At 38.0% G+C, this 23,286-nt stretch overlaps 1 protein-coding gene across 6 annotated transcripts in view; it reads left to right on the top strand.

Annotated features, from left to right (window-relative positions):
- The window catches only part of pbx1.L (pre-B-cell leukemia homeobox 1 L homeolog), a 94,192-nt gene that overhangs the window by 63,892 nt on the left and 7,014 nt on the right, over nucleotides 1-23,286 (top strand). Inside the window, exons 3-9 of one of the 6 annotated variants that reach the window (XM_018258629.2) lie at nucleotides 6,131-6,375; nucleotides 6,724-6,914; nucleotides 9,541-9,676; nucleotides 10,698-10,746; nucleotides 16,454-16,525; nucleotides 18,835-18,947; nucleotides 21,859-21,948. In XM_018258629.2, coding sequence (XP_018114118.1) covers nucleotides 6,131-6,375; nucleotides 6,724-6,914; nucleotides 9,541-9,676; nucleotides 10,698-10,746; nucleotides 16,454-16,525; nucleotides 18,835-18,947; nucleotides 21,859-21,948 — 896 coding nt within the window. Of the gene's footprint in view, nucleotides 1-6,130; nucleotides 6,376-6,723; nucleotides 6,915-9,540; nucleotides 9,677-10,697; nucleotides 10,858-16,453; nucleotides 16,526-18,834; nucleotides 18,948-21,858; nucleotides 21,949-23,286 lie in introns of all 6 variants that reach the window. The other 5 variants (XM_018258627.2, XM_018258633.2, XM_018258628.2 and 2 more) reach the window with 5 other exon arrangements.

Below are 23,286 nucleotides of genomic sequence, written 5' to 3'. Positions count from 1 at the left end.
CCAGTCAAAAGTGCATAGCCTTGTGAAGGCTGCCACACACATACATATACACAGAGCGCTGAGTGTTATCCATAGTAGGCCAAGGTCCATGCAGCTGGGATATATGGTGTCACTTGACTGTCACCTCAACAAGTCTTGTGCAGTGACACGTGACATGGACGCTTCCCCTTGTGCTTATGCTCAATTGCCAAAGAGATGCCTACCTTTGCTAACAAGATGCATGACATTGAATAGGTAGGGCCATGGATCGGCCAGAGTATACAGTCTTCTGCCTGCCATGGACTCCTTTCAATGAAGTGGTCTTACCCTTTATAATTATATATGTGTGTGTGTGTGTATATACTTTTGGAAGATGGCCTGTTTCTATGAACAACTTTTACAATTGCATATACCGGTAAGTCACTGTTCCCTCTATATTTCATTTTCGTCAGGCTGATACTGGGAACTATAGTTCTTTTTCAAAGAATATGAAGAAAAGACTTGCGTAGTGGTGTGTGTGTTTATTAAAACTGGTATATGTAATTTACACATTGAAGCACAGTACATACAATATAAAATATGAATATGTTATGTTTAATTCTATAGCTATGTCACTGGTATAGGAAAAGGGCAGGATTGTGGCTTAGTGGGAAGTACTTCTCCTGTGGTCACAAGTTTAATTCCGGCCTGGGAACTATTTGCAGGTCATTTATATGTTCTCCTGTGTCTGTGTGTTCTTCAAGGTATTCCGTTCCTCCCACACTCCAAAACATACAGGCAATTGATTGAATTGACTGTAGTGTGCTTCAATGCGATAGGGAACTTAGACTGTTCATTCCACTGGGACAGGGGCTGATGTGAATAATGACCAGGCTCTATAAAGTGATATGTAAATACTGTCAGTGCTATATAAAAATAACACACAGATATAATGTTGATTACGGCATTATTATTTCCTGTGATGAAAGTTTACTCACCAGGGAGGGACACTAAGACGTGAAATACAACTCTTCCAAGAGTCTAGCCAGCCTACCAAACTACACAAGAACTATTTTTGGCAAAGAATTATGAGTTGTGCATCATTTCTAAATTGTAAAATGTTTGTGTGAAGCTACAGAGATTGAGAGCTTGAACTTATTTTCTTTAAAGGCAGAGCCGTGCCTAGGCCATTCAGTTCTCCCATGAGCATAGCCTCCATTTCAGATATTAGCTCAGTGCTTCATTTTACAACTTACGTGTTCCACAGCATTTTACCTTTTTTATATTTTATATAGCTGTAACATAATCCTCAGTTCTTTACAGTCATGATACATCATTCATATCAGGAGAAAACCAAAGAACCACCTCAGACACGGGGAGACCATACAAACTGTTTAGAGCAAAAATGATTAGTCTTTGTGTGTGTGTGTGTAGATTGCATGAGAGTGTATCAGATATGAAACAATTTAGCCACCAGGTAGAAGGCAAGATTGCAGCAATGGAGCTGTTTAGCCCAGCAGATCTACAGCTATCCTGGTTTCCTGGTTTTTGCAGGATCAAACGAGGTGTAATGCCACCAGACCTTCATTAGCCAAATTGCTCCTTAGGGAATACCACATATAGACTGTTGATGAAGCAGTTTGGTTGGAAATGGATCAATTGTATGAAATCATTGGACGGTGTGTAGCAGCTTCTCTTGGTTTATGCCTTCGATGCTGGATTTTGAGGTGTGTGACAATGTATTTCAGCCAATGCTGACGCTGGATTTCCTGAGCTGGTGCAATTCAGTCCTGGCAGATTTTTATTCATCTTCTCCTGTCAGTGCCTCTGTCCCTTACTCCATCTCTGGCTCACTAGTGCTTCTTTCTTCCCCTCCTCTTTTATCTCCTTGCTAATCCCCCATCTCCCTCCCCTCTCCCTTCTCCTCTGGCTGGAGATTTTCCCAGCAGACGCCAGTAATACAGTATGTAGAGCTGTGCCCCAGCTCTCAGCATGCAGCAGACCAAATTATTCTCATGTATTCATGAAAAGCTGCCACCGATCCGTCCCTAACACAGAAATGGCCTTTGTTAGTGTTTCTCAAGTGGATTGGCACCGAGAACGACCCATGCAATTTGGCTTCAAAAGAAAGAGAAAAGATTTAACCGCGTCACCTCAAGGAAATTTTATTCCTAACACGCAAAAAATACAGATATAGCAATTTGCCCAAATTGCTGGGGTTTTTTTTATTGTACAATTATGTTTTTTTCCCCTGCTTTTTCACACAAATATGAACAGTGTCCTGTAGGCAGCGGCAGCTCTGTTCTGCTCTTATTTTCTGCAGATACATGAACCAGCCAAAGGATGATAACCGAGTATTTATACCAACTATAGGGAGTAGACTACTCTTATTGCTCTGTAAATTAATACCAAGTAGCACTGTGTGTGTGTGTGTTAAGTCACTGCCCAGGAGCAGTAACCTATAGCAACCAACCAGAAGTTAGAATTTACTGGTCACCTGTTTAAAAGCAAAGATCCTATTGGTTGCTATAGGTTACTGCTCCTTAGTGCCTTTTATTGCATATGGGGGATAGTGGCCCATTTATCAAAGTCCAAATTTAGCTCAATATTATCTGAAAAAAAATCCAACCAAATCCGTACAGGGTTCCTCTCCGTATTACATTTTCCCTTGAAATTTTGTTAGCAGGAAAAAATCTGAATTTTGTGAATTTTTTGGAATTTCCACCAGCAAACTTTGGATTATTGCACGAAACCCAGCGCAGATCAAAAAAAGCTTTGGGACTTCTCCCATTGACTTATATGCAACCTGGGCAGGTCTGAGATGCCGGATTTTTGGATTCAGACTTTTTCCATCCTTGGGGTATAATAAATTCCAAAAAATTTGTGTTTTTTAAAATTCCGATTTTATACTAAAAAACACACATTTTTTTGATTTTCTGCATTCGGAGTTTAGTAAATAACCCCCTTAAGGTAGGAAGATCCAAATTATGGAATCATATGATCGCACTTCGATTCGAAGGGTTTTTTTTTTCGACCTTCGATCTCCCAAACTCCCCCCGTTGTCTCCATACAGGCTGTAGGAGGTCCCCCATAGGCTAAAACAGCACTTCGGCAGCTTTTAGGTGGCGAATGGTCAAAGTCAAAGTTTTAAAGAGACAGTACTTCAAAAAAATTCGACCTTTGAATTTCAAAGTTTTTTTCAACTTCAAATTGAAGTTGGACTATTCCCTAGTCGAAGTACACAAAAAATAGCTCAAAATTCGAAGTTTTTCACTTCGAAACCTCACCTCGACCTTTGATAAATCTGCCATAAACCCAATAGTATTGTTTTTACTCCAATAAGGATTCATTATATCTTAGTTGAGATCAAGTACATTATACTGTTTTATTATTACAGAGAAAAGGAGAATCATTTTTAAAATGAGAATTGTTTGATTAAAATTGACTTTATGTGAGAAGACCTTCCTGTAATTCAGAGGTTTCTGGATAATGGAATCCATACCTGTACCAGATACCATACTTGTATGTTTTGGCTGCTGGACAAAAGCTGGCTTGTGCTTTTGTCCAGTTACAAAAATTCTTGGTGACTGCTAATGTGACTTCTTAGTGAAGTTATGTCTCAGTCTGCAGCCTCATGCCTTTATATGTTTGTGGAACTTCATGGGGCCTAATGATATGATTTTGTACAATAGAATGTATGATATTTACTGCATTGCCTTATCACTCATTCTTCAAATTCATTCCCCCACAGAAAGATCTTCCAATACATAATTCTCAAAAATCCACAAATGCATAAACTTTTACCTTTTTGTATTTGTAATAAATCCTTTCATATATAGAGGTGTGTGGTAGTGCCATTTCCATAGCCTGTTGCTTCCATATGTACTACCTACATGCTACAGTTTGTAAATATTGGGTATTAAAAACAAATAGTCTTCCAATAACTGACAAATTTAAAGCCATTTCACTTGTTTATATACAGTATCCCAACTTCCATTCTAGATGACCCTTAAGTATCATGGGACTCTGTATCAGATTCATATGCTGTAACAAGCAATTTGCTTGTTACAAATTATGTTGCAGAACATAATATTGTTTGAAGCAGCTTCCGCCCTTATGTTATGTATCAGAACTGCTGATGCCCTTTGTAAGAGTTTAGGTCTTTTATAGTTAATTTGAAGGCTTATGTGTCCTTCTAAACGTTTTTACAAGTATTATCGGCTATTAGGGCAAGGATTCTTGACTTCAAGTTTTGTATAAAAATGGCTTCTTATCCTGTTTTTTGTGGGTTCTTCTGAATACAGTGAAATTGTCTTCGGCTGTAGGAAATAGACATTGAGATCTGCAGATCTACAGCTCCTCCTTAGCTCTGCTGAGATCCACATCTTCTCACTTCCACTCAGATCGGCAGCTACCCCTTAGTTCTGCACAGATCCAAATCTCCTTCTCAACTACATTCATATCTGCAGCTCCTTCTTGGCTCTGCTCAGATCAACATCTTCTTCTCACCTCCACTAAGATCTGCAACTTCGCTTTAGTTCTGCTCAGGTCCACATCTCCTCCTCAACTGCACTCATATCTACAGCTAATCCTTGGCTTTGCTCAGACACACATCTTCTCCTAACCTCCACTCAGATCTGCAGCTCCTCCTTATCTCAGCTCAGATCCACATCTCCTCCTCAGCTCTACTCCTATCTGCAGCTCCTTCTTAGCACTGCTCAGATCCACATCTTCTCACACCCCATTAAATTAACTTTCTTAGGCTAGCACCTTGAAAAAACAGAATGGCACTAATTGCCTAACCACATAGACTGCAGAACATACAAAATCTGATCGCTTGAGAATGCCTTAGTGTATGGGCTTTTAAATCTGTGTTTAACAACGTGCTACCTACTGGTGTCTTTATGATTTAAGGGGCTGTGATAATTCAGCATATATTAACAATTTTCACTTTCTGCTTAAGTTATATTTGCTAACAATAAGGGATAATTTTGTTTAAAACAATTGCCTGTGATGTTCCCTGAGATCTCTATCCTACGAAAAAATCATTATCCTGAGCTGAATGGGTGCTGGGCTGCCTACAGGGATTCAATATGTTAAGCTGTCATGCCTTTAATAAAATTGACATATGAGGTATGTGGATGTCTGACACATTTCTTAAAAATGGCATCTATGGTGAGAGGCTTGACTAAGAATATATCAACTAATATAGCAACTAGTTTAGGTATGTGCAACCTGCAGCTGTCAGGAGATTCTGGGAGTTGTAGTTTTAAAGCATCTGGGGAGGGCTGCAGTTTGATTAACCTCAACTATGTTATACAGGAGTGAAATTGTGTTACCAGGACTTATAGAACTATGCTGCATGTGTGATATATTTTCAAATGGGTTTTCAGTAGTTAGACCCAAAACTATTTTATTGCTGTTATTCTTCTAGCAAAGAGGACATTGTTTTAAACTGACATTTTTCTTGGTATTCTGCTCACTTTGCATCATTTGTGTGTGTGTGTGTGTGTGTGTGTGTGTATATACGTATAATAAATATACAATCCTATTGAATCTAAAAACAGCTAGTACTGGATACTCAAATGTCTATTGTATTTAATAAATCTAATACCTGCACCCTGATATAATAATAAATTGACTTTTATACCAATTCACTTTGCATTTTAAGTTTCTGCCCCTTTTGGCAGGTGAATCAGAGGCATCTGCAGTCAGGCAAGGTTGTTTGACTGCTGTAGTCCAGTTGCAACATGTGTCCAGATGCAAATGCAATGTTTGTCAGCAACAAGTTCCAGAATGTGTTTTAGGAACTAGAATAACTATCAATTAGAGCATTAGAATATGACATGATCCATACTTGCTGTAAGTAAAACATTGTTGACATTTAAAGTTCTCTTCACTTTGTTTGACAAAAAGTATAACACTGTATTTAGTAGGAGAAAATCTGAACAGCATGGAACACATTGTCTGTGTTTTAAGAGAGTTTACTTTTCTTGGCAACAATTATTAGAGTAGATGATAAGGAGGAAGGCAATGTCCTAAATTACATGCTATTGTTTATAATACTGTATATACTGACAGCCTGTGTTATGTGTCGGCTCACAGTTGGGTGCCTTGCTTACTTTGGTTGTGCATGTATTTTTGTCTCACTTAGTCTCTTCTCTTCCCTCAGTTCTCAGTATTCGGGGAGCACAAGAAGAGGAACCAGCAGACCCCCAACTGATGCGATTAGATAACATGCTGCTGGCAGAGGGTGTCGCAGGCCCAGAAAAGGGAGGAGGGTCAGCGGCAGCTGCAGCCGCAGCCGCAGCATCAGGTGGCGCCGGAGCGGACAACTCAACTGAGCATTCTGACTACAGAGCAAAACTATCCCAAATAAGACAGATCTATCACACAGAGCTGGAGAAATATGAACAGGTACTATGTCAACTTCCATTACAGTGACTTTCCCAAAAATCTATTAAGAAAAAAAAAATCATGTATAGGGCTGAAACCTGACCATGTATTATTGCTGTTCGGTCCTAAGCTAATGTATGGAAGCACAGTGAGGAAAGATCCTTAAAAGCAGTTTTATGGGAATTTTAAAGCCAACATCTTCCTCCAACTTTATGTAGTATAAATATTTTTTCCTCCCCATATTATAGCTTTTGACCTTTAATGTTATTTTTTCTTCTTCCAGACTCTGCCCCTCCTTCTAGAATGTTCTACTTACATATTCCTACATATTCAATTCTTTGTTTTTTGTTTTTTTATTCCTTCAAATAGGCTTGCAATGAGTTCACCACTCACGTAATGAATCTTCTCCGAGAGCAGAGCAGAACCCGACCTATTTCCCCGAAAGAGATTGAACGTATGGTGTCAATTATCCACAGGAAATTTAGCTCTATACAAATGCAACTCAAACAGAGCACGTGCGAAGCCGTCATGATCCTGCGCTCCCGCTTTTTGGATGCACGGTAAACACCAAGGAAGTTTAGAAGAAAATTTGCCATAATTAGAATAGCAGGAATAATAAACATAGTAACATAATAACATATAGTAAGTTAGGTTGAAAAAAGACACACATGCATCAAGTTTAACACCCCAACTTTTTTCTAACCTGCCTAACTATCAAGTTGATCACAAGGAAGGCAAAAAAACCCATCTGAAGCCTCTCCAATTTGCATCAGTGGGTGAAAAAAATTCCTTCCTGACTCCAAAATGTCAATTGAACTAGTCCCTGGATCAACTTGTACTATGAGCTATCTTCCATAACCCTGTATTCCCTCACTTTCTAAATAACTATCCAACCCCTTCTTAAAGCTATCTAATGTATCAGCCTGTACGACTGATTCAGGGAGAGAATTCCACAACTCTCACTGTAAAAAACCTCTTCCCAATATTTAGACGGAACCTCTTTTCTTCTAATCAGAATGGGTGACCTTGTGTCAGATGGAAAGACCTACTGGTAAATAAAGCATTAGAGAGATTATTATACGATCCCCTTATATATTTATATATATTATTTATACAAAGTTATCATATCACCCCTTAAGTGCCTCTTCTCCAGTGTGAGCATCCCCAATTTGGCCAGTTTTCCTCATAGCTAAGATGTTCCATAACTTTTACCAGCTAAGTTGCCCTTCTCTGGACCCTCTCTAATTCAATAATGTCCTGTTTGAGCACTGGGGTCCAGGCCCGGACTGGCAATCTGTGGGTTCTGGCAAATGCCAGAGGGGCTGCTGTAAGTTGCCATAGAAAGTGACTACTAAGTGGGCTGGTGGGGCTGTTTGGGCCTCTGTGTACTAGGAATGCCAGGGCCTATTTTGAATCCCAGTCCAGTCCTGCTGGGGACCAAAACTGTACGGCATATTCTATATGGGGCCTTACCAGTGCTCTATAAATTGGAAGAATAACCCCCTCCTCGTGTGAATCTATACCCATTTTATACCCATATACCCATTGCTTGCTACAGCCAAGTTTATTATCTACAAGCACTCCAAGGTACTTTTCCATAATGGATTTGCCTAGTGGGTAAGGATATAAGGATATAAGTGGCTTGGATATTTTTACATCAACATTTATCAACATTGATTCTCATTTGCCACTTAGCTGCCCAGATTGCCAGTTTAAGATCCTGTTGCAAGGATTTATTTTATTGGGCTGAATAGTTTTGTGCCATCTGCAAACACTTATACATTACTTACAATACCCTCCCCTAAATCATTAATGAACAAGTTAAATAAAAGTGGACCCAATACCGAGCCTTGAGGGACCCTACTAAGAACCTTACTCCAAGCAGAGAATGTACCATTAACAACCACCCTCTGTACCCTATCCTGTAGCTAGTTTTCTATCCATGGGCAAACAACTTCACATGTTGTTTGTGGGGCATGGTATCAACCGCTTTGGCAAAATCACATTTAATGCCCCCACTGTCCAGCATCTTCCTTACCTCATCATAAAAAGCAACCAAATTTGTCTGACATGACCTATCCTTCATGAAGCCACGCTGATAGCTGCTCATAATGCCATTCATTAGGACAACATTTTGAATGTGATCCCATAACAAGACTTCACATAATTTGCCCACCACAGATGTCAAATGTACTGGCCTATAATTGCTAGTAAGGCTGAGATAGTAATCCCTTTTTAAATATTGGAATGACATCAGCTTTTCTCCAATCCATAGGTACCATACCAAATGAAAGCAAATCTGAGAAAATCAGAAATAGGGGCTGGTGTAAAACTGAACTAAGCTCTCTTAGAACCCGGGGGGTGTATGCTATAAGGCCCTGGAACCTTGTTTAAATTAATTTTTATTAAAGCTTTATGAATCATATTCAATGACTAGATTGAGCTGAGCCATCAGTGCAGTTATAAAGTGAGCCTGGGATCTCCGACTCCTTTATTGTATATAACTAATACATAGTTACTTTGTTTTCCAGTGCACATAACCAAAATACAATCTGTCCCAAGCAGTTTTGTTTTGTATAAATTGCAGTGTATTGTTTATAATCATGACAAAGCAGTCTAGAGGCTGATACAATAATACTTGCTGCTACCTTCTTCCTTTACTTGTGGGAAACATGCACCATTCCTTTAAGCAGTGTTCTTTAAAGGCCTGATCCTTCTTGGTGCATTTTTGTGCCCATATTCTGAATAACTATATAAAATGCAGTTTGTACTTATTTGCTTGTTCAGTTGGTGTGAACAATATAGAGGGTTGTGTATGGGTGTACTCTCGAAGGCTAAAGCATAATGGAAATGAAACACAAAAACACTAAGACAACATGGGGCCAAGGAATGCACACAAAGTCCAATGGGAATTATTTGCAGCCCAGATTTCTCCTGTGGCTAGTCTAACTTTTTTTAAAACTTTGACAAAAGTTACCGAGATCAATAAAATGCTATAAATTAAATTAGATTGTATTTTAAAAATATACTCAAAAGTTCATCAACTGCAGCCATTCCTTTATAGATATTTTTATGTCATTAAGGTGGCACTCTTATGCATAATGAAACTTTGGCGGCTATTGGTAATAAATGATTCATTTATGTAAGCCCCCAAAGTGATAAAGGTGACCTTTATGTCATTTGCAGGCGAAAAAGAAGAAATTTCAACAAGCAAGCGACAGAAATTTTGAACGAGTATTTCTATTCCCACCTCAGCAACCCATACCCTAGCGAGGAGGCCAAAGAGGAACTAGCCAAGAAGTGCGCCATCACAGTGTCACAGGTATAGGAGTAATCATCATTGCATCACTTTTTGTTGCTTGAATCTATGTTGCTGACAGAAAAGTTACAGTCGCAGGTAGTGTCGATTTTTAGTATATGCTGTTACCAGCTCCGTGTGTTATTTGTCACTGACAGCAATGGAAAGTTCTGCTGATAACTCTAGACTAATATTAAATTCACAGTCGGTTAGCTTGTATCATAGTAGGAAATAATTGGCCACACAGTGAGAAACAAAAAGTTGTATGGAAAGTGAAAATTAAGAATGCCAAACGCCTATAAATGTATTGCCAGAGACATGGGTTTCATCATTGATCACTTTGCTGCATCTCTACTTAGCTTAGACGTTTCCTCTGTACACTAACAACCAGTACTTTGATATAAGGCAGCCCCTGTACAAAAAAGTTTTATAGTGGCACTAAAATGGCATTATATTGCAATTATAGTAAAAGTGATGATAGTGTTCCTTTTGTGATCCTCAAGGAAGGCGGGGATGTCCCACCTGCATCACACTAGTTAAATACAGTATCCAGCATCCCAGTTGCACCGATTTATATTGAAAATCCTACATAAGAGATTTCAGCAACATTTTACACCAAGGGTCCCCTGTGGTTTGGGGGGCCAGGGCAATACACTCTCTTCTGTTTGAACTCGCCCTGCTATATAAAGGTATAGGATCCTTTTTCCAGAAACGCGTTATCCAGATATCTGCTAATTATGGGAAGGCCATCTCACACAGACTACATTTTAAGCAAATAATTCATCATAGGGCGAGTTGGGAAATGGTACCAGAGGAATAAATAACATATACATTTATTTTTGCAGTTCAGATAGTGTTTATGCAACTTTTTACTACAACTCCAACTGAATATGCTCATGTAAAAAAGGAGGTATCTTTTCCCATGTATTATATAGCCATACTCGCATTGTGTTCTGTGTAATGTAATCATACAGGACACGGCTTCTCCGCCAGTTGTTCTGAAATGCTTTTAATTAACTTGTTGCTTTTCTTGGACTCACCACAGGTATCAAACTGGTTTGGAAATAAGCGAATCCGCTATAAGAAGAACATAGGTAAATTTCAAGAGGAAGCCAATATTTATGCTGCCAAAACGGCCGTGAATGCTACCAATGTGTCAGTTCACGGAAGTCAAGCCAATTCGCCCTCAACTCCCAGTTCTGCTGGTTAGTTTATGTTTTTTTTTTTTTTTTTTGGTTTTTGCGTTTTTCTTTTCTTTCTTTCTACTCTGAGCTTTCTCTGCTAATGCTCCCTGTGTGCTGATCCATTTTTCTGCCATTTTTCTATGGCTCACTTTTCTTGTTCTAGAATTCTCCACTCAGTTGTATTCTCCCTCTTTAGCTCTCTTTCTTCTCATCTCTCTTCCCTTTCAGCTCAGTATTTTATTTTTTTGTTTCACGTCTTTTCCTCTTTTTTTGTTTTTTCTTTGACCCCTTTTTTTTTATTAGATTCCCCATGTTTGTTTATTTAAAATGTGTTGTCATGATGTTTATTCCTGTTTGTCTGTATTGGTTATAACTGGCAAAGGAAAATATACCCTACACTTTATTTTTTTTTTTATTTTATTTTTTTTTTGGATAAACAGCAAAGTGCAAGGGCATAGCTCATTGTGTACTCAGAACATTTCATCTCTGCATATTTGCAAGGTGGGCTATCCCGCTGTTTGTCTCTTGCAGCAGTGTCATCTGTCACCTTCCATTTATGACCAGTTAATGAGGCTTTTCTTTTAATAGCTGCAAAGACAAGCATTGTGGCACCTGTTTGGTAAAGTTAGAAAAAACACTGTTTTGTTGGCCATGGTGATATTTTGACCTTTACACTTAACAATTGAATGGGCAAATGGCATTGATCTGTTTCTTATGCTGTTTGCTAAGTTGAATCTAAATGACATGGGAGTAATAGTAATCATACAATAAACCTAAAATGTCAAGTAGATGGTCTTTACAGGCTTCCAGAACGCTATGGCCTTTTCACCTGGCAGGTAACCGTACCTAGTGTCTTAAAATCTTACATCATTTCTCCATTACAGACCATAAGGATATTGCCTTTAAAAGGCTACTTATTCCGTTTGACATATTTTTAATTGTCCTTGTGTGTATATATAATTTAAATATTAATATGTTTGTACTAGCTTATATGGAGGTAAAAATTATTTTATGTTCTTCATCCTTGCTATATCAAGACAGAATTGGGCTAGACTGTTGGTGAAAAGGGCTTGACAAATATAAGGGCATGGCCCATAATGGAAAAGTCAGTGTCTAGTTACCCATTTAACCAGCGTTTATATTCTTCATGTTAGCAAGCATTACATATTTCAAGAGATGTTGATTGAAATATTTAAGGGATCTACTCCTGTGCTAATCAGCAGGGTTCCCTCTGGTTTTTAGTTCAAGTCATTCTATTTCAGCAGCTTGCGCTTTGTAATCTTTAGAAAATGGCAACATACCGAGAAATAGCAGAAAACATGCTGGTACATTATTCAACCTTAGGAGGTGTCAGAAAGGCCAAAAAGCGTGAAGAGAAATGACACAAGGAAACATGCTATTATGTTTTTATTCTGCCTCCTTGCAATATAAAGTCTTCCCTGATGTCAGATGGGTTTATATAGTGAAACTGCTATTCTTTTCCTGAATTTCTTATGTGTAGCCATAGTAAATGAATGGCAGCCACAAATATTACTCCCTGCCACGTACGCATAAAGACATCTGCAAAAAGATGGTTTTCCATAATAAATTCCATACACGGTTTTTTATTCTGTTCCATCATAAATCTATGAAACGTCAGTGTTCAGGCACGCTACCATAGCTCTTTATGTGCCAAAGTAGAGGAGGGCTTAAGGGGTTAAGGACTAGGGACGAGAGTGAGTGCTTGGGGAGTTTATTTGGATAGAGAGACCTGAAATTATAGTTTAGTATGAAGAGAATATAATATCAGCTTCTACACCAAACTGGCATAGTCTTGGTATTGTCTTGGTATTGTCACTAATGTCATGAGATTGAACCATTAAATAAAATAATTAGGGTTTGTGTGCGTTGCTCCATTTTCTTTTTAATTTTTTTTTAATGACCTATAAGAAAAATAACATTTTATTTTGTATTTTCTGGGCATTATTTTCCTTCTCATTTTTATCTGTTTATAGAATAGGTTCAGGTGTGTAAAGTAGTGCAAGCTGTGTCTATAACACAACTCTTTTTTTGTTTGTTTCATTTGGTGTGTTTATTATATGCTCCACACTCACCAAACGAAAGTAGAAGATAATCATTTCCATACGCAAACTTAAAGAGATGCAGGCATTGCAGTAAAGCCTTTTTAATGTAAACTTAAAAGGTTGGGCAGTATTGTGATGCTATAAACAAATCATGTGCCTATTTTAAATAGTTCATTTTTTTTCTGTACACATATACTGCTTTCTAAACTATGGCTACTAAGTAGCACGCAAAACATGTGAGTTTAGATCGGCCCAGTACATCTGCACGCCATCTTGACTCATGGTACTGTCCTGCAGCTTGCTAAGCATGGCTTCCCTGAATCAATCCACAAAGCACCATGTATAGTCATTGCAACACTCTGTGCAGTGAACCGGTTACAGTTATTTCAATATCTGTAACTGTGTAGTTAGAAAATAAATGTCATGATTGATCCTAGCAAAAAAGCCAGTACTGTTTATAAGAAAAAATTGGATTCTTCAGGAATTGAGGGTCAAGATCTTATAATAGCACTCTGCTTGCTGGGAACAAGTATTCATCATATTAATTCATATTAATGCATTATTTTACCATTTACTCCCTGATTACAGTGTTATTTTACCAGCTTGCTACTGGTGACCATGCATGCACAGTAGGTTAGTAGACATGGACCAACAGTAAAGGGCAGATAGGAGTTTAGATAGTTTGGGTTCTGGTTAAATTCCAGATAAATGTAGTGCCTTCACTGGGATATACTTGTGTAAATGTTAGACTGTTTGTAATATTACATGCCCTTCCTCATGCCATAGTCACTGAACCAATCAACCTCATTGCATATTGTAATGTATATAAGCACATATCAGTATCTATGGAATTTGAGTCTTGCACTACAATAATGTGGCTATTCAGAAGGAACCGTTTGTATATAGGCTCTTATTATTAAAGCACCAACATAGTCCATGGTGTATACATTGAACAGATGCCAACAAAGTCAACCAATAACGGATACAAGAGTTAAAAAGAGACCCCAAAAGAGCTTACAATCTAAAAAATAGTCCTCAAACCATTGCAAAAGAAGTCTCACTCCATCTGTTGCATTCATTGTATCCCATTTGATTCTTGTAGGTTGTGGTATAGAACAATCACGTGGCACCAGGGCACATTCATCTGCAATACGCCTGTAGTGCACACCGAAAACAAAATACTGGTGCTGCTCTAGAAGTCAAAGCACATACTACGGATGTAGGAAGCAATTATAGGGCACTTATAAAGAAGATCCCCTGAGTGGGACCAAATCCTTGACACAATGAGGCCCATTTATCAATATTTGAATTGTAATGGTTTCAGAATTTTTTAAACTGCGATTAAACTATATTTCTCTAAAATCCCAAATACAAAACTTATGATCGAAAAAAAAGCTGAAAAATGCTCTTAAAAATACAAAAACCTCTATAAAATTTTTAGTTTTTTGGGCAATTACTAGTGAAAAAAAATCTGAAAACCTAGAAAAGTCGGAAACAGCTAAAAAAAAAAAAGTCCAGTATTTATAGGATCTCGACTGCTTTTAATTTTTAAAACTTTATAAATCTTGAATTATTAGAGTTTTAGAACATTTTTGAAGAACCACTAATTTTAAGAGAAAAAAATTGATTTGTAAAAAGAATAGATATTAGAATGTTACTATATAGACCCTAATAAATAACATTTTTGTAAGTGCATCCTAAATTTGAGATTTGCGTACAACATGTTGGTTTATCAACAGGAATAAATGTAATTTTGCCAAAAAGACATCATTTCCACTATAAATATTTAGTAAAATGTCAGGTTTATTCTCTATGGGTTTATCAGCTAATTTGTGTCATATCAGCGGGTATGTCAAAAATTGCTGCAATGTGTTAATTTCATTGCTACAATATGATGAGTGCCCCCCCCAGTGGCCAGATAACTAGAAAAAATCTGTTATCCAGAAACTCTGAATTATGGGATAGTCATCTCTCATACAGTCCATTTTCCTTTTTCTCTCTAATAATATAGCAGTATCTTGTACTTGGTGGTAACTAAACTGCACAAATCCATATTGATGGCAGAACAATCCTATTTGGTTTATTTCATGTTTAAATGATTTTTAGCAGACTTGACTTATGATTCGAATTACAGAAAGGTCCCTTATCCAGAAAACCTCCAGTCTCAAGCATTCTAGATAATGGAGACCATACCTGTATTTATCAAGCAATAACACATTATATAGGTGTAGCAACTCTTATATAGGAGAGCTCTTAATATTCAAAAGAATATTGATGGGAGTTCTGTATCCGTTTAGTAAATCTGTTTTGCACAAAATTAGATTCTGTGCAAAACACCCAACATTCTTCCTGCACTTCCGTACAGTATTTCCATGTAACCATACCTCTTCCTTCTGGATACCCCATAATGCATGAAAAAATATATTTATGTCTCTTCATGTCCAAGTATAGTGGGTTTTTTTTTACTTTTGTTTTTTCAACTAACCCGACAAGGCTAGCAAATGGGTGTATATGCCAAAACCTGGATCTTCTGACATTTGCACTCAAGGGAAAACATTTTTTTGTTTAAAAAAAACTGTTCTATGTAATGTTTTTCATTTGTTTTTAATGCATGGAGCAGAGCAAGCAGAGAAAATAAAGTTATTCCATGTTTCTGACGTTTTGGTTGTAAAGTTGATAATTATGAATGCACAGATTCCCCCTGTGTATTTGATGCCTGCTTAAAAACTGCCAAAATTATCACAACAAAGGGATTAAAAAAGAGGGGGCTTGTTTATACAGAGCTCATTATATTTAGCTCACTTACACACTTATAGGGAAGTAAGCGTGAAAGCAAATAACTTTGTTTTACTGCTTAAAATATGGATTTTAAATAAAAGATTAAACAATTTATATTCAGCAGTTTATTTTGTTATATTATTCCAATACAATTACCAGTTTATTCCAAATTCAATTGTAGCCTTTTTTATCCAAGGGTCACAGCATTTGTTGAATTACAAGGCCTAGTACTCAAAAAAGTCCTTCAACATTTGCGAGATTGCTAGGATTGTAGGTCAGAAACCGCAGAGGGTCAGGTGGATCCCACTTCTTGGAATAATGACTGGCTCTTTCCATATAGTATGATTTGGTATTTATTAGCAGGATACTGTATATGGGACTTCTCAATGAGCACTTATGAGGATGCTGCAATAGTAATTCATGAGCTAATATATGGTTTATTGTATAAAATGTAATTAAAACATGGATGAAAATTGTTAGGTAAACTGAAAAATCTGGTTTTAATTATACCTAAAGACTACTTCTTCACTCCTCTTTGCTCATATGTAGCCTTGCAATCAATTAAATTTTAAGATATAATTTCTGTAGTGCTTGTTTAAAAGCTGCAGTCCTGCCTCTATTCAGTTTTACCTCAAATCCATTGATGACTAAGTTTTGTTTGAGGCCACTTGGTCATTCAATGGAAATATACAGTGTGTACTAGCTAAACTTGCACCTGTACAAAGGTTGGTGCTGATATCCTTGAAATTGCTGGTTTTGTGTTGTGTTTCGTCCAGGAAGCAAACAGACGGAGCGTGGGGCAGTTCAACCACAAAACAAAATGCAGTTCCTGTCACCGCAGAACCTCGGTTAGTAAGCATGGTCCCTGTGACACGCGCACGTGACTTTGATTTGAGTTTTGTGGATATTTTGTGGCTTCACTTGTTAGTTATGTTTTCATTTTGGTTTCTTGTATAAGTTCAACATTTTCATCCATTCTTGTTTTCCCATGCTGCAGTTTTGGTATTTGGAGGGTATGGTTTTTTTATGCTGGAAAGAGAAGCGAACTCTTCTACCATGCCTACCCAAATGCTCTTCCAGGCATCAATGTTTTTATATATTGGAACCTACTGACCAAGTACTGTAAGCAGTATTGTTGTTTTCTATAGCAACATATCTCAGTCTGTGCCCTAAACTGGGAACTGTAAATAGCTGAAGAGTTGGAAAGTAGGGGTTTTGCTTCAAAGAAACGTTGATACATATATTGAATACTGTTGTAAGCATTTAATTTATGTTGAGACATTTTGTTCAGCATGTTCTAAAGTTTCAGTTCACCAAGAATAAATACAACAGGGCAGTTTATTGCAAGAGACTGTTGAAGGCACAGTGATATTGCCTTAGGGGGAGCTCCTGTATATTTCCAAATAAAGGAAAATATGTCAGGATAGAGCAAACAATGTGTACTGTGTAGAATCTGAACAGAATCTGTGAATCTATGCAGAATTTTCCGTGCTAGTGTGTAGTTTAAATTGCACAATGATTTTCAGTATAATTACAAAGAGAACGACAACATAGCTACCTAATGCATTGCATTAATTTTATCTATTTTGCAAGGTGTTTCTCCTTTCTGTTTTAACTTCTGCTGCCAATTTTGCACTAGGGCCTATTTGTTAACATTCCAGATTTTTTTTCTAAAGTGTTTCTTGTGATGTCGCCATGTAAAACAAATTTGTTTTGCTTTTTTTTCTAATTTCAAATCAAAAAATTTTTCAGTGTTGAACACTTCCATTTCAATATATTATTACATATATTATACATATATTATGAGCTAAACATTGGGCACACAAAATTTTAAAAATCACATTTCAATAGAATTCTGGTAGTATGGTGACAATTGTCCAAATGGATTTTTTTTTTTTTTTTTTTTTTAAAATGCATTAGTAATTGTGTATAGTATAAGACAAAAAATGGTCACTTTTGAAAAAAATCGTTAAAAAAACTCTTACAAATGTACACACATCTTATCAATTCGAGCATTAGTAACTAGGCCCATAAGTGAAGAGAGTTTAGCCATATTGTAGTGGAACAATTTTTTCAGAGATCTGGAGAAGTTTTTGTAATTAGTTGGCATTATTACTAGTGTTGATTTTGTGCTTTGATTCCAAGTCCTCTACTGAAAATATAATTAAATCTGAATTTCTGGCTGTTTCTCCTTATATAAATTATACAGAAATTGAGTCTGTTTTGAGGTCTTGGGCTTTGCAGTTGTACCAAAATGTAATTACCACAAGAAATAAATTAGGTTCTGTGCAGTTGACAAACCTTTAAATTGTGTCACAATGGGGTGACTAGTCCTTAGTTTAAACAAAATTTTCTTAATTTCATAAATATCTTGCATTTGTATGTTTGTATTGTATGGATGCAGGGTACGACACTTGTGTTTAAACATTGTTTTGGAATTTTGCCCCATGCTCACCTGTACATTCCTGGGTAAATGGATTTTTCTTCTCAAATCATGCAGTAAAGAGAATTTCTGCAGATTCCTATTACTCGTATTTCTCTCAATTACCCTCAGACTTTTCATTTAAATGCATGCTGTGATATCATTTAAATCTAAATGTTCCATGGCCGAGATAAAGCTTAATGATAGCTTTTTCTTCAGTTACAAAACGTTACCAGCACTGCAGGGTATGGGTATTTTTTTTATGTAATGTTGTTGTTTGGCAGGTGTTACAGGTACTAGATATACTGTAGAATGGTTGTTTTAGATATTTAGAGCAAGGTTTTCCACAGTGTAATGTTTTGGCAATATACTGCTCACACAGTTATTCTTGTTGGCATTTCCATCTCTGGTGCCCGCAGTACCAGGTCTGAGGTCCTCGTTTGTGATGCAAATTCAGTGAACAAATCCATCCTTAAACAAAAGCTCAGAATAAACAATCTGAGAGAAACTTCTCCTCCTAATACTAAAAACAGTCTCTTTCATCCATTGCTTTTCCTTTCCATAACCAGTAGAATCCCTGCTCATCCCGATTTGCCTTTTACGTCCAATACTAACATATTGGCCTCTGCTAGTACTTTCTTCTGTGTCATCCTAAACTGTGCATGCCAGGCCTCCTCTCCAGGGTTTGAGCTTCCTTCTTTCTTTGATTCCGGTGCCTCATTCTTTCCTTTCCAGGTTCCTCCAGTTCTTTTAACATGTCAAACTCTGGAGATTTGTTCATGAGCGTGCAGTCTCTCAATGGGGATTCTTATCAAGGTGCCCAGGTTGGAGCCAACGTACAGTCACAGGTAGGGACCTTCAGATGGTGGCGAGATTATTTGGCCTCATTTCATGATGTATGGAAAACATCTCAATCTTAGTTGCATCCATTGGTATGGAGAACAGGTGGAAACATTATTCCCATTATGCAAGGTTATTGCTAGCACAGGTATTCAGCTACAATTTTAAAATAGACCCCTTTAATAAATTGGCCTATGGCTGAACCAGAGGAGAAAAGGACAGTGTAAATTAATACATAAAGTATTGGTATATCTGTGAGTGTATGAGGATTTTGCTTCCTGAATTGCTGAACTGTAAATGTTTTAATGTTTGATAGTGGACATTGTTGGATGTCCTTGAAGAAATTCATGAATGTGGAATGATATGTTTCTTCTGCCAGCTTCAATGTTTTGGGCTTTTGCAGTCAACAAAAAAGGGTGAAGGTGAAGGGTGTCTTCCCAGCTGGCACTCAATCACCAATTGAGTGCAGTACACAAGATTATGGTATAACCGTACATGTGCACAGCTAAAAGCTGCTGAAAAAATGCAACAAATGGGAAAAATATATTCTGCTTGTTTCTTCTCCCTGGTTGTATGGGTGTGAGTGCATGCATTTGTGCGTGCATTGTGTTATGTGTCCTACATTGGGTCGGGTACCCACGGGTTACCCGCAAAAACCTGCGGTACCCTGCGGGTTGCGGGTATAGACACGGGTCGGTGGTTCTGCGGGTCGGCCCGCGGGTCTTCTCAATAGCCATTTTTACTCCTTTTTTCTGATCACGCATACTTCCGATGATGTCACTTCTGGTTTACAATGACAGCACTTCTTGATTCTTGATGGTCAGCGGGTCGCGGGTTGCGGATAAGCTACTTGCGGGTTGTGTAGCCGGTCCAAGTGGGTAAGAATGGGGGCTGCGGGTCCGGGTTGCAGATTGCAGGTTATGCATACTGGTCAGATACTGGTTCCAAAAATGGACCCACGCAGGACTCTACCTTGTGTGATTCCGAATGATATATAAACACTTACAAAGTTGTTTATATATTTTAATTACAATGACAACATTGTTTGCGCTATATTGCTATATTGGTGTTGGTTGGGTGTTGGTACCATGTTCTCTTTGATTAACTAATGTTGACTTATTCGTTTAATACCTCTATATCAGGGATCCCCAACCTTTAGAAGCTGTGAGCAACATTCAGAAGTAAAAGTAGTTGGGGAGCAGCACTAGCATGAAAAATGTTCCTGGGTGCCAAAATAAGGGCTGTGATTGGCCATTTAGTAGCCCCTATGTGGATTGTCAACCTATATTGAGACTCTGTTTGGAAGTACACCTGGTTTTTATGCAACTAAAACTTGCCTCCAAGCCTGGAATTGAAAAATTAGCACCTGCTTTAAGGCCACTGGGAGCAACATCCAAGGGGTTGGAGAGCAACATGTTGCTCGCGAGCTACTGGTTGGGGATCACTGCTCTATATGGTTCAATTATAATAGATCTGCCCTAATCGGTATTTCACAATTTGCATTTATTAGGAATAATGGTAGGAGATATATATGATTATTTTATATCTTCTTTATCCTTAATATTTTCTTTTGCACTCAAAGGTGAGGGACACTGTGCTGAATATATAGCATATATATATATATATATATATATATATATATATATATATATATATATATATATATATATATATATATATATATATCTCCCAATAAAATGTAATTTTAATCGAAGGGGCATGATTAAGGCTGTGGCACTACTAAATACCCATGATCACTTTCCATTTTTCCATGTGCCATTGCCCATATAGTTGCTGATAATACGAAAACATTTACTTCTTGTTTAAATATACATTTCTGAGGTGGACAAAAACTGAAACAGGCTCATTGCTTCCAGAAACACTGTTTTACCTGGTTTCATATATGAATTGCAGTAGTTTGCCATATCAAATATGATGTAGAATGCATTGAGTTTAATATATGTAACAGAATCTAACAGTGCAGAGAATGTCCATGTATTTTTGGAAAGGCAGCAAAAGCAAGGGACCAAGGAGAAAATTCGCTAGGGTGGTAAACTAGTGCTGGTGACAGGACTTCCCATGAAACACTTAAAAATTAGTTTAAAATTACACCTGTTTTTGTAGCTTCTTCCCATTCAATCAATACAGTATGTCCAGCATTAGGTCCATGGTCATCTAAGGTGACCTCTTAACACCCTATCAGGTCTCATTCGGAAGTCAGATTACAGTCAGTAATGGCGCACTGCTTGCCGTTTAACTGAGTTCAGCAATTTTATTTCGGAATAAAAGCTTGTAAGGGCTTTGATGTAACTAGGGAATCTCCAGTAAGTTGTTTACTAAAATCAAATTACCCGCTAACAACTAGGGAACGAAGTGACATACTTGAATAAAACTACCTGAGGTTTGGTCGGTATGGAATATATGTTTGGCAGTGAAAGTTAGTTGTAGATGAGCTGCTCTGCTTTACTGCACTGCTGAATTTTATGTTTATTCTACCAATATAACAAGAACTATAGTTTTGTTCTGGATTTTAGACTTTTTTTGGTGCCCTTTGCTTCTTTGTCACTGCATATTTTATTTTATCCATCTTTTGCCCTTTTCGTATTAATTTCCTATTCGGTCAGGTTTTTCTGTTTTTCTTTGGATTTTCAGTAGTTGTTCATTCTATATTTGGTCTTTCTTCACATTTCTTCTTTCCTCCAATTCTTTCTGCATCTCCATGTTACTGTGGGTCCATTTTGCTTTCCGGTGCCGTCCAGCTTAGTCTTCTCTTTCTGTCATTTCTGCTTCCATTTTTAGTTGTGATGCTTTCCTATGCCAATATTGTTATGTATACAAAGTAAATGAGACTGATTGCTGTGCCTCCACCCTTTCCTCACAGTAACATCTTCTCATCCATTGTTTTGCTTTGCCTTTCAGGTGGATACCCTTCGCCATGTTATCAGTCAGACAGGCGGATACAGTGAGACTCTGACAGCGAATCAGATGTACAGTCCGCAGGGCATCAGTGTAAGCACGAAATCCACTTGTTTCGTTTCTCTTTTTCCCCAATTATTTCAAGTCCACGGGGCCCTGACTGGCACATTGCACACACTCCTCTCCCTTTCACGGTCACCTATTTCTCTGTGTTACGGTGATGCCGACGGCCAGCGTGCTGCCCGCAAATAATGCTCAGCGTCGGCAGCTGTAGCCGGCCCTGTCATAGGCAATCAGCTTCCTTGTGCCACCTGCGGCCACTTACAGTCAGCAGAGTGAAAAAAAACCAAACAGGTGACATACAGCATGGCCAAGGCCGCACAAACATGGGAGCTATCTGCATTAACCTACTCATTGCCAGACTGCCAAATCACTGCATTTCCAGTTGTAAGAGGAAAAATGAAGGTTTGTATGTGACCTAGCCTCCACTGTCTCTTTAACAGAAAACACAAGGACCTTACCTCAGAGCCTTTCTTTGTTTACTCTATGGTATCATTTATTTTGTCTTGCTTGACAGTGGACTGTTCAGAGTTATGACATCTATTTCTGATTATAGCAGTTGGGAAAATAGCTGTCAAACAACTATCACTTCCCTCCTCTTTTCATTTGGCAGCCCATTTAGTGCATATTGTCCATAGTGCTTTAGACCCCCCAGATCACCACTGTATGCCTGTTCCATACTGATTTATACATGGACATAAGTGTGTGTGTGTGTGTGTATTTATTGGAGGGGGACAGAGAAGAGCACACAGTCCTGGCAGTGCTTGCGGCTGGGAATGACATGTAAATTCATAGCGACAAGCCGTGTCGTATGGAGTGAAATCAATAAGACAGACACGAGAGAGAGAGGCTGCAGATTTGGGACAGCAATCAAAATACATTTCTCAGATCAGCCACCCACCATCCAAAGGCCATGACAGAGGGAGGGGTGATCTGACATAAACAGAACACAAGATACATGTGAAAGCTGGGTAGAGGAGAACCAGAAGGATACCCAGGTAGAAAACCAGCTTTTCACTTGACACATGGTTATCTTCTCACTTGTGCCTTAATCACACAAGTATGCAAATACTCATGAACACAAGTGTTTCATTGAACACATTAGGTAACCAAGCCTGCATACAATAACGCATAGCAGGTCAAAACATACATCTTTATTTTTACATTGCTGAATATGCATTCCACAATTCTTTCATTGTCAAAGTGCTCGTAGCAAAGTTGGATGGAAAAGAAAGTTTTCCCATGTGGTAGGTTAAACCTGGGATTTTGATATATATAGTCTGAGAAATCTCTAGGACCCAGTGGCCTAGCCCCAAATCCGTGCCTGTCCCAGCCCCAGTGACGCTTACAGTCTATGGTCTTTATTACTTA

The sequence above is a fragment of the Xenopus laevis genome, chromosome 4L (genome assembly GCF_017654675.1).
Source record: "Xenopus laevis strain J_2021 chromosome 4L, Xenopus_laevis_v10.1, whole genome shotgun sequence".
NCBI lineage: Eukaryota > Metazoa > Chordata > Amphibia > Anura > Pipidae > Xenopus > Xenopus laevis.
This window is presented reverse-complemented; position numbering and strand designations above follow the sequence as displayed.